Raw genomic sequence first — 12,633 nt, 5'->3', positions numbered from 1 at the left:
CAAAGAATAAAGACCACCTGGCCTGATGCGGATTAAGTCTTTGGGCGTTCTGCAGATAGGCAAGGTTTTTGCTGTCAGTGTAGATGACCACCGAGTGCAGAGCCCCCTACTCAGCCTGACCAAGGTCTCACGGCAGCTCAGTCGACTCCATGAACCAGGGAGGGACCGAACATTGGGACCAGGTGCCACTCTGGGACCGACCTTGTGTGAGAGCAGGTGACTCCCGCGGGTCAGATGGCAGGAACTGACCGGTACAACGGATGAGCACGGCACGAAGGCAGACGGGTGGTCCGGGTAGATAAGCAAGCGGGCACGACAGGTAACAGGCGGGTGTTCCAGGTAGGCAGGCTGGCAGGCACAACAGGTAACTGGCAGGTGCTTCCAGGCAAGCAGGCTGGCGGGCACGGCAGGTGACTGGCAGGCAGACTGGCGGCAGGACTGACAGGCAGACTGGCGGGCAGGACTGACAGACAGTGGGACCTGAGGCTGAAGCAAGTGTTAGCTCACGGAACAACAACCATTGCACAGGCACCTCCATATTGGAGGAGGTGCTTTAAAAAAGGGAAGTCCTCTTGCCATTGGCCGGGGACTTACTTTTTAGGACGACGCGCACGGCCCCTTTAAGAGGCCAGTGCCCGGGAAGGTGCGCGCCACAGCACCGGCAGGATGGGACCCGGAAGATGTCGGACTAGGGCCGCGGCGGTGAGGGGAACGGCGTCTCTGCCCAGCAGGAGGCAGAGACGCCGATGCTACAGGACATCTGTAAAAGATAGATAAGAGCTCTCAGTCAGAACTAGCTCATTGATAGATTCTTAGTAAAGGCCCCGTCACACATAACGAGATCGCTAGCGAGATCGCTGATGAGTCACGTTTTGGTGACGCAATAGCGATCTCGCTAGCGATCTCGCTATGTCTGACAGGTAGCAACGATCAGGCCCCTGCAGTGAGATCGCTGATCGTTACAAAGCTTCCTGGACCATTCCTGGGTCGTTGCGCTCCCGCTGGGCAGTGTGCATCGCTGTATTTGACACCTTGTCAACGACCTCGCTAGCGATTCAGAACTGAGACACGTAGAGGTGCATAAATTGGACTTTTCTGCGTTCATCGTCCCCGATTGGTGGTCGCTACTGCGTCCTTGTTTTTTCAGATCCCACCAGCGTTCTCCGGCTGTGACTCCACTTTGAACAAATCAGACATCTTTAGTGAAGTAGGTATTGTTTGGGGTCTAAAATGAGTTTCCATTTTTAATTCATTTATAGGACATTTACCAATTATCTGCTATCATTGCTCTTCAGGGAGGGAGGGCTTGGCTTCAATAGCGATCTCGTTATGTGTGACGGGGCACCAGGACCGTTAAAATACTGGCAGCAGTTGTCGCAGCAGGTCTTCGCATCATGGGTGTTTCTGCCATGTCCCACTGGTTGAAGGCCTGCAATTGCAGGATAGTTTGCACGCTATTCACCGAGCTCCACTTCCCCATTGGCTCGGTCCACAGAGTCCACAAAGCCAGGTGGACAGTATGTAATTGCATCACGTCGACGAAGAAAGTTTTGAAGCGTGCAACAGGCCAAAAGAACAGAGTCTATTGATTTAAGCTTCATGTTAATTGGCGTATGAAAATCTCTGAAGCGGTTGGCCACGACAGCGTGTCAGAAAACGTGCTGTGTGGGTGTGTGTGCACGAGACCCCTAAAATATCTGCCCATGCAAAAGCATATATATACGGATAGAAGCCAAGCCCTCCCTCCCTGAAGAGCAATGATAGCAGATAATTGGTAGATGTCCTATAAATGAATTAAAAATGGAAACTCATTTGAGACCCCAAACAATACCTACTTCGCTAAAGATGTCTGATTTGTTCAAAGTGGAGTCACAGCCGGAGAACGCTGGTGGGATCTGAAAAAACAAGGACGCAGTAGCGACCACCAATCGGGGACGATGAACGCAGAAAAGTCCAATTTATGCACCTCTACGTGTTTCAGTTCTGAATCGCTAGCGAGGTCGTTGACAAGGTGTCAAATACAGCGATGCACACTGCCCAGCGGGAGCGCAACGACCCAGGAATGGTCCAGGAAGCTTTGTAACGATCAGCGATCTCACAGCAGGGGCCTGATCGTTGCTACCTGTCAGACATAACGAGATCGCTAGCGAGATCGCTATTGCGTCACCAAAACGTGACTCATCAGCGATCTCGCTAGCGATCTCGTTATGTGTGACGGGGCCTTTACTCATTCTGTAGTCAGCAATGTGCAGAGAAACAAGCAGCCTTAGGCTGGGGTCACATGGCCGTCGATTATCTCATGCAATAGAATCAGCCAATTATGCTAATGACATTCTCACATGAGAGAATCCAGCACAGGTGAGCATTCTCTATATCTGCGGATGTTGGACTGCACTCTGATGACATCACATGATCTGCGGGTGCACATGATCCGATCATCGGATGCACCCGCAGCACGCTCAGATTGTTTACTCATGATGAATCAGCATGAGAAAATAATCGCTGATCTGCACTGCCCCATAGTATAACGGTGGGCCGAGTGCTATCCGATAAAACATTGGATAGCACTCGGCCATGTGATACACCAGTTTGAGCGAACCCTTAATCGGAATCAAATCCGTCAGCAGGATTTTGCTATGTAATCTGAGAGCAGCATGATGTAGGGGCAAAGAGTCTGATTTCAGTTATGTGCCACTTACTGGGCTGAGTGTTGCTGTTTCAAATCAATCAGTGTTTTATCAACCGGAGATTATCACTACAGGACTAGCCTCCTAGTCAACTACTGTGTGTAACCTTGTGCCCACAACTGATTGACAGTTTTCTGTTAATGCAAAGTGGACATGGAACGCTGCCAATCTGTGTAGAAGCTGAGACTCTGATTCCAGTGATGTGTCATTTACTTGGCTGTGTTTCAATAAAATTAGTGTTTTATCAGCAGGAGATTATCACTATAGGACTAGGTATCTCATGCTTCCTAGTCAACTGCTTTATAACCAAGCCCCTGACACTGATTATCTGCGTTCTGTCAATAAACAGTACATTGTACGCAGAAAGCAGCCAATCAGTGGTGTGGGCGGGGTTATACACAAAAAAACTGCCAATCAGTGGTGTGGGCGGGGTTATACACAAAAAGCTGCCAATCAGTGGTGGGGGCAGGGTTATACACAGAAAGCTGCCAATCAGTGGTGGGGGCAGGGTTATACACAGAAAGCTGCCAATCAGTGGTGTGGGCGGGGTTATACACAAAAAGCTGCCAATCAGTGGTGGGGGCAGGGTTATACACAGAAAGCTGCCAATCAGTGGTGAGGGCAGGGTTATACACAGAAAGCTGCCAATCAGTGGGGGGGGCAGGGTTATACACAGAAAGCTGCCAATCAGTGGTGAGGGCAGGGTTATACACAAAAAGCTGCCAATCAGTGGTGGGGACGGGGTTATACACAGAAGGCTGCCAATCAGTGGTGGGGGCGGGGTTATACACAGAAAGCTGCCAATCAGTGGTGGGGGCGGGGTTATACACAGAAAGCTGCCAATCAGTGGTGGGGGCAGGGTTATACAGGGCTCAGCATTCAGAGCACTGCTAGATTTGCAGCAGAGAAAACAGGAAGGATTGTATCAAAGTTATAGCATGCAGACCAGCAAGTGATACCGCTGGAATCAGAGTCTCAGGCCCAACATAATGCTGATGTCAGATTACATAGGAAAAATCTGGCGACAGATTCCCTTTAGAAGCCAAACAATGCAAAAAATGTAATGAAACCCAATTACAAATATTATTTTTAGCAAAAATTACAAATATTTATGTAAAAAAAAGAGGTGCCCCTATGGTGTCCTAATATTTAAGAAGAAAAATTAGCAGCTTAGTTCATTGATAAGGAATTAGTGGGTAATTTGATGAAAAAAATGCATAAATGTCAGCAACATCCAAACACATTTTCCAAGGAGGGGCAGACTGGACAGTGGGAACTTTATCATACCGCCCAATAATGCCATAGGTCATTAAAAGCTTTTCATTCATAGTCTAGTCAGACAGTGGACTCTTTATTAAAGTAAACATTTATTTCTAATGTAACATGAATCATAATCAGATCCATTTCTATTAACCCTAATATGCCTCATGAAAAGCACTAATTCACTTTGTGCAGATCCATCTGCTCAGGAGGCTCTAAGGCATTTTACCAAAAAGGTAAGCAAAATATGTCTCCTCCAAAAGGAAGAATAGAGGTCCTGTAAGTGTACGCCTGATCCTTTAAAGAGACAACAATTTCTGAATATTATTCTGCAAACCTGTGTCTTCTAGAATTTTCTTTTTTTCATTAATCTTGTGTTTATTATATTTTCAAAGTTCTTAAAAAATCATATAAATGACAGCAGAAATATGTAATAGGTCTGAATCTGGTTCAAGCTTACATTGTGCAACACAGAATGATAAGTTGGAAGACACTAAGGGCCCGTTCTCTCAAGATGTTTATGGGGGAATTCTGGCATAAAGCACCTTCAAATGTTGCAAGATTTTTCAACTTTTGACATTTTTACGCCAATCAGGGCAAGCTTTGCCAAAATTGGCAGCGCTGGGGCAGGATGAGGCATGTTGAAGGCCGTGAGGCAAGTTCTTCATTTATTTTATTTTACTCACTTATATAGCGTCATTAATTCCACAGCATCACTCTCCGCATTGGGGCTCAGAATCTAAATTCCCTACCAGTATGTTTTTGGAGTGTGGGAGGAAACCGAAGTACCCGGAGGAAACTCACCAAACACGGGGAGAACATACAAATTCCTTGCAGATGTTGTCCTTGGTGGGATTTGAAACCAGGACCCCAGCACTGCAAAACAACAGTGCTAACCACTGAGCCACCGTGCTTAGGACCAATCTCATACATCCAGAAGAACTAGCGCTGCTCTCTGACTTCTTCCAGATGTATGTGATACGCCTGAAGCCGGGGAGAGTGAAGCCAGTGCTGATTGGCCACAGTGATTGCATGACATAATGTGACGTAATCCCTGGAGAGCCAGTGTCGACACTGCTGAAACCGGAGTTGAGTATAAGTGTTATTATTTTACAAGGTAGAAACATAGTGATTGAGAAGGGGTTGTTCCAGTAGTGGACAATCCCTTTAAAACTAGTGTGAAAAATGCCAGTCTTAATGAATCAGGCCCTTCATGTTTACTTGGTGAGGTGTGAGGAGATCCAAGAGACAGCCAAAGTTGTGATGTCTAGGTATGTGTGCTTCTGTAACACAAGAGCGTGATCGACTGTGTCGAGGTCAGGTCTACAAGGGAAACAGAGAAATGTCTTTTACGCTTCCTAGATCATTGGTGGCTTTGGGTATGGTGGTTTCAGTAGAGTTGTTTGGTAAGAGATCAGATTGTAGGTCGTCAAAAGAAGAGTTGGATGAAAGGTGAGCAGGCAGCTCAAGGTACACATGTTGTTGTAGGGGCTTTGAAAGAAGCCAGAGTAATGAGATGAGGGGATAAGTGGACAAGCAGGGCTGGTCAAGGGATGGTCTCCTGAAGATGGGAGGGTTGGTTGCTTGTTTAAAAGAAGGTTTCGTCTGGGTTTAGTGAAACCTTCAGGCGTTTTTTGTTGCACTCAATGGACACATACAAGTTGTTTGTGTATAAAAGGTAAAAGTCTCACACAAATAAGGCTCTGCACTAATGGGCTGCAGCGCGTGCGCAGTGATGGCTCCATATTCAAGGTCTACAAGTGTCAGGTAAATAAATCTCCACTTTGTTTTTCTCTTTGAGATGGCAATATGAGGGAGAAGAGTGTCCTGGTGGAGGATGTGACACAGCTAAAGAAACTGGCAGATGTTTCTGTACAAGATCTCACACATAAAGAGGAGGAACAGAAGAGCATTCTTCATCAACTGCACAGCACCATTCACAGTGCGAAGGAGAAAGACCGAGACCTCCGCCTCCTGCAAACACAAGTAATCATGTCTGCCTCCTTACAATAGCACAATGATCTATTCTGGGTCAGGGCAGGACAATTCCCAGCTCTTATGCAGAGCTAGGGCCTGGGAGGGGGACACAAGAAATTACACAAAATATTTAAGAGCCATGCACACTGACCTCCAGTTATTGAATATTATTATATAAAGAAACTATTACTATGGACTGCAGGTACTTCAGTATTTAATACGTCAGCAGCAGTTTGAGATTCTCTGGTTCTCTAACCTCTAGACATGGTGGACCCTCACCCATCCCTGAATATGTACTTTAATTTCTCAGATAAGTAATGCCAGAGGCCCCTACCAGCTGCTCGTCTCTGCTCCTGCTGAATTATAGGAGGCCTAGCAGATGAAGATGAAAATAAGGCCTTTGTTGTTGACATTCATGCCGTAAAAAAACCCATTCTGATACATGGACACTGAGGCCTCGATTCATCACTCGTGAGGCTTTTTTAAAGGGAATCTGTCAGCAGGTTTTTGCTATGTAATCTGAAGATATCAGGAGATAGAGGCTGAGACACAGAATTCAGGGATATGTCACTTGTCAAAGTGCGTTCTGTAGTTTGCTAACTGTGAAGGATTTATCGCTATGAGATTAACATTGCCAGACTAATCTTACATCTAAGCATCTCACTGTCTATGGACTTTGTACATGGAGAGCCTGATCTGGGCGAGGTTAGCTCTGGTGTGGGCAGGGTTAGCTTTCTCAGCTCTGCTTCATTATAAATCTAAGAACTCTGATTATGTCAGAACGGCTGCACCCAGTAATCTAAGTAATACATCGTTGCATTCAGGGTCTCTTTGCCTACATCATGCTGCTCTCAGATGAGGTAGCAAAAACCTGCTGACAGATTCCCTTTAAGTCACATTCCTTATTTGTCTGGTGGTATAAGTTGCCGTTTTGGCATCTGTGATGAACCTGTAGCCGCCATCTTGGTAATGATAAATCATATCCAGGGATGGCCACACTTCAGCAGCCCCCACCCTTGGGACCTTCTGTTAAAACGTCAACTAGATAGTTTCCCCCCATCCAGGCTCCTGTAAGATAAGAAGCCTACTTAACACTTGAATGCTAGGAGCTTCAAAGACTTCGAGAGGAAACACAGCCAGCAGGGGGGGGTGCTTCGTCTATCTGTACCTGACCATTTGTCCCATAGGACTAGTTTCTTTGTCTGTCACAAGCATGGAGGCATAAGATATAGAAACATGAATAGTACACGCATGTTGCGTGGGATGGGCCAATAAAAAAATATCACGGCGTCCCGGAGCCATTGCGCACGCAAGCCTCCGCGGTAGACGTTTGTACGTGCTCTGGAAGCCAAGATATAGCGCGGAGCCATTCCTGAGGACCGTATGGTATCATAATTGATATCAAAAGGTCGGTTACGGCGGCCCGAATCCATGGGAACCCCTGGGGGTATCATGAGACCATCCCAGAAGAAGTTATTGGGTTCCATAGAATTTGGGCTTCTGATCGAAGTTAGACCTGAGGGTGGAGACTGAGCCAGCTGACCTCACCAGCAGTGGGCGGGACGGGGCAGGTAAGATAGCAGGACAGACAAGAGACAAGTCAGTCTTGACCCAAGAGTGGTGTGCTGAACATCTGAGCACCAGCTGAGGCCACCAAGGGGAGGAGCAGTTTGACCATGCGGTGGTAGGCCTCAGCCTGTAACAAAGAACCGTGCCTGCGACCGCAGAATCCTCTCCCTGCGTCACAAGAAAATCAAGAAACCGGTAACTGATATGCTGTGGTGATTCTGTGTGTTGTATTCCATTGTTGTATAGTTTAGCCTGACCTTATACCTGTGTATATTTAGTTGTATATCGTGTATCTAGTGTATTATTATAATCAATTACCTCAAGTAATTGTGGGCCTGCCTTTTATTCTGCATAACGAACGCACGTCCGTGTGAGCTCGGCTCAAGCCAAAAACGCTACCCAGGGTTGGTTCCTGACCCGATATAGGCCCATTCACGGACTGGGCGTATATCTAAAATAGGGACTGGTGGCAGCATACCAACTGGGGATTGGGGAAGGCTGGTAGTGACGGTCGGAGGTTCAGATATATATATTCCTGGCGCGGCCAAGGAAGATATATATACCGCCCTCACTACCGAGGGCCCCGATACCCAGTAGGTTACAGGACAGTCTCTCTGGCGACCGCTTATCCTAGGTGCAGTTCCTTGACTGACCTGAGGCTAAGAGGGCGCTAGCGAGTTGTGCTGTGTAGTGACGTTGAAGGGATAACACACTACCGTGTTCCCTGCGCTGGTTGCAGCTACCTGGCACTACTTTCTCTAGGTGCAGTACCTTGACTGACCTGAGAGGTAAGGGGGCGCCAGAGAGCTGCACCCACCGGCCGGCTTTCATCACATTGGTGGCAGAGCGGTGGGATTGCAGAATAATAGTGTTGTGGGACCCCTACTCCCAGGCACTAAAGACTGCCAGTGGTAACTTCCACTGCTGGAGTCTTAAGGTCAGCCCAACGTTAGACGGTCAGGCTAAAAGTATAACAAGGTGTGTGCAAACTCAGGGTTGCAGCGGTGTCGGTTACCAAGATGGCAGACGGCACCAGGAGCAAGACCCTGCAAGAGGCTAATGCTACGGTCCGTGTGGCAGGAGGGGAGGACATTGTTACTCATGGCGAGGAGGAGTCCAGCCCGGGCACCTCAGGGAGCCAGTCCCCAGTATACGGTCCCGCAGTGGGCTGCCCACCACCTACCCAGCCCAGCCTGTCCAGATCACAAGCCCTTTTACAAGCGGCTATGGCAAGTCTCCAGTCTCATGGCGATGCCGTCTACAAAACCCTCCTGGCAGCATCAGAGAAGGCAGCGGAGGAGGAGCGTGCAGAGCGGGCTGCGGAGCGGGCTGCGGAGCGGGCTGCGGAGCGTGAAGCTGCAGAGCGCCGGGAGGCTGCGGAGCGTGAAGCTGCAGAGCGCCGGGAGGTTGCGGAGCGTGCAGAGCGAGCTGCGGAGCGCCAGCACCAACTGGACCTGGCCCAGCGGGGGCTTCCGCTAGAGCAACCAACCCATCAGGAGACCAAGTCGTCCAAAGTCCGAGCTGAGGACTTCCCTCTACTGGAGAAGGATGGGGACCTGGACTCCTTTCTGGTGGCATTTGAACGGACCTGTCTTCAGCACCATCTGGCCCGGGATCAGTGGGCCAGATACCTGACCCCCCGTTTGAGGGGTAAGTCCCTGGATGCCTTGGGGGACTTACCTGCCGGGGAGGTACAGAACTACGACTGCATCAAGCGGGCCCTGATCCGGCAGTACAACCTCACTCCCGAGTCGTACCGCCAGAAGTTCCGGAGCCTGCTGCGTGGCCCCAAGGACACCTGGACCGATCATATGCGGGCGCTGTTGAGAGCCGCAGAGCACTGGACCTCGGGTCTAGCGCTTACTACCCGCCAGGAGGTCCAGGAACTGTTCGTCACGGAGCAGTTCTTGTGGAACTGCCCAGAGGACCTCCGACAGTTCCTCCGTGACCGAAAACCAACAGGGGCTTCTGCTACAGCCGCCCTGGCAGACGAGTATGCCAATAACAGGGCGCCTGAGCTGAAGAAGTCTGCCAGCAGCACCTGGAGAGGGGGTAAGCCCAGTCATGCCCCTGTTTCCCCGGCCCCTAGAACACAAGGGGTGTATCCCCCTGTTGCCCTCTCCAGGCAAGGACCAGACGTAAGACGTTGTCATCTATGCAACAAACCAGGACACTTTAGGGCTGAGTGTCCCCAGCGCCAAAAGACCCCATCCCAGTCCCAGAGAGCGCCCAATGTTTTGTGTGTGGGAGGGGGTGGTGGTAGGTCCCTGGACAACATCCAACCCGTCACCATAGGCCGTTCTGCGGTCATGGGACTGCGGGACACGGGCGCTGAACGAACACTGGTACGGCCTGAGGTGGTGTCCCCCCAGGACTTGGTACCAGGAAAGACTCTTTCCGTCTCCGGGGTTGGAGGCGTGGAGCCGGCACTTCCCGTTGCCATGGTGTATTTGGACTGGGGTGCCGGAAGGGGGATGCGGGAGGTGGGAGTAACGCCAAATATTCCCGCAAATGTTTTATTAGGGACCGACTTGGGGCGTCTAGTATCGCAGTATGTACCCTCTGAACCCCCAAGTTCGGCCCCCCAAGAGTGTATTGATTTGTCTGCTGCTAATGCCAACCATGTTGTATGTAGTGTGTGTCCTGCTGAGGAGGAGGGAGTGAAACCTGAGGGTAACACCTGCACAGACACAACACAAACAGGGTTAGTGAAAGCAGGTGGGGAGTGTGGGGATGCCCGCAGAGGTGCTCAGCCGGCGTGCCGTGACCTCTTGTCCTCCGGTGAGGGAGGGGGCGGGCAGGATTCTGTAGAGGGAAGCTCAGGGATGGAGAGGGGGGCAGCTACCGGCAGTGTAGGGCTCCCAGGGGTATCCAGGCTGCTGAGTATAGGCCCACTGCAGGGGGAGGAACAGGCCATGGGAGGTGGGGGTGTCCCAAGAGAGGAGCCGCCAGGTAAGACCCCAGGGCAGGAGTTCCCCACATCCGAGATGTCCAAAGGCCTAGGAAGCCTGCCTGATCGGGCGGCTTGGTCAGAAACAGAGGGGAAGCAGGCACTACCCACGGTCACAGCGGTCATAGCCGCTGTCACCAGGAGTGGGAGCGTCGGAGCCCAAGGAGCCTTGCAGAGGTCCGACGGCTTCCCCACTTCTGACCAAGTGTCTGCCGGGTCAGACAGCGGCCAGGTGACATGCCCGGAGGGGCTGACGGAGGATGTGGCAGTTTCGTCGATTCTGGCCACATCAAGTCAGGAATTTCAGGCTGCGTTGGAAGCAGACGACAGCCTGAAAGCTCTCAAGGAACAGGCGGCACAGCCTCCCATGGAGTCAGACTGCGAGCGTGTGGTCTGGGACCAGGGACGGCTGTACCGGGTAACGGTCCAGCAGGGTTCACCGGAGGCGTGGCCCAGGGACCGACAGTTAGTGGTACCCTATCCGTTCAGGGCGGAATTGTTGCGGATCGCACACGAGATTCCGATGGCCGGACCCCTAGGGATCGCTAAAACCAAGGCCAGGATAGCTCAGCATTTCTACTGGCCTGGGATGGGAGCAGCGGTGGGTGCCTACTGCCGTTCGTGTGACACCTGTCAGAGGGTGGGGAAGGCGGGGCCGCGCCCCAAAGCCCCACTGGTAACTCTGCCAATCATCGAAGAGCCTTTCTCGAGGGTCGCTGTGGATCTTATTGGACCTCTGTCCACTCCCAGCCACTCCGGGAAATGCTTCATACTCACGGTAGTGGACTATGCCACCCGGTACCCGGAAGCGGTAGCTTTGTCGTCCATTCGGGCCGACAAGGTGGCTACCGCCTTACTGGAGATCTTCTCCAGAGTGGGTTTCCCCCAGGAAATGCTCACCGACCGAGGGACCCAGTTCATGTCGCGGCTGATGGAGTCCCTCTGTAAGCAAATGCAGGTGCAACATCTGGTGGCCAGCCCGTATCACCCACAGACTAATGGCCTGTGTGAGCGGTTCAATGGCACCTTAAAGCAGATGCTTAAGATGTTGGTCGACTCCCACGGGAGAGACTGGGAGCGTTACCTCCCACACCTCCTAATTGCTTACCGGGAGGTTCCGCAGGCCTCAACGGGGTTCTCCCCCTTTGAGCTCCTGTACGGGCGACGGGTACGGGGCCCCCTGGCTCTGGTGAAGGAAGCATGGGAAGGGGATTTGGCCACCCCCGAGGTGTCGGTCATCGAGTATGTCGTGCGCCACCGGGACAGGATGATGGCCTTGGCAAAGCTGGTGCAGGACAATATGGCCCAGGCCCAGGCCGACCAGAAGCGGTGGTACGACCAGAATGCTTGTGAGAGGACCTACCAGGTGGGTCAAAAGGTGTGGGTACTGGTCCCCGTACCACAGAACAAGCTTCAGGCAGCCTGGGAAGGTCCCTACTTCGTGCACCAGAAACTCAATGCCGTCACCTATCTGGTCACCCTGGATCACGCCCGTGGAAGGAGGAAGGCCTTCCACGTGAACATGATGAAGGCTCATCATGAGCGGGAAGCGACTGCCCACCCAGTGTGCAACCTTCCCGAGGAAGGAGAGGTAGAAACCCTCCTGGATCTGCTCACCCAAGCCAAGGCGGGTGGGTCCATCGAGGATGTGGGGGTTGGCCACCAGCTCACGGAGGACCAACGGTCCCAGCTGGGGACCACCCTGCACCCCTTCCGGGGGCTGTTCAGCAGCCTGCCCGGAAGGACTGAGATGGCTGTCCACGACGTGGACACTGGCGATCACCCGCCGATCCGGCGTTCAGCATATCGGGTCTCTTTCGAGGTGCAGGGAAACATGCGCCAAGAGATAGACGAGATGCTGAAGCTGGGGGTGATCCAGGCATCCAGCAGCGCGTGGGCCTCGCCTGTAGTCCTCGTACCAAAGAAGGACCGAACTACACGGTTCTGCGTGGACTACCGGGGGCTCAACGCTGTAACGGCCACCGATGCGTTCCCCATACCACGCATCGATGACCTGCTCGATCGGATGGCCGGGGCTAAGTACCTGACCATCATGGATCTGAGCCGGGGGTACTGGCAGATTCCTCTGACCCCCGCGGCAAGGGAACGCTCTGCCTTTATCACCCCTTTTGGACTGTACGAGTCCACAGTGATGCCATTCGGCATGAAGAATGCCCCTGCCACTTTTCA

The 12,633-nt window shown here is 51.7% G+C and overlaps 1 protein-coding gene across 6 annotated transcripts in view; it reads left to right on the top strand.

The window, feature by feature from the left end:
* Window positions 1-12,633, top strand: part of LOC141265862 (uncharacterized) — a 1,005,842-nt gene that overhangs the window by 954,185 nt on the left and 39,024 nt on the right. For all 6 annotated transcript variants that reach the window (XM_073679503.1, XM_073679498.1, XM_073679502.1 and 3 more), the window contains one exon: window positions 5,749-5,933. In XM_073679503.1, the coding sequence (XP_073535604.1) occupies window positions 5,749-5,933 (185 nt within the window). The remainder of the gene's footprint in view (window positions 1-5,748; window positions 5,934-12,633) is intronic.

This window comes from Phyllobates terribilis, unplaced genomic scaffold, assembly GCF_046119375.1.
Source record: "Phyllobates terribilis strain yellow unplaced genomic scaffold, ASM4611937v1 Scaffold_4__5_contigs__length_816908805, whole genome shotgun sequence".
Taxonomy (NCBI): domain Eukaryota; kingdom Metazoa; phylum Chordata; class Amphibia; order Anura; family Dendrobatidae; genus Phyllobates; species Phyllobates terribilis.
This window is presented reverse-complemented; position numbering and strand designations above follow the sequence as displayed.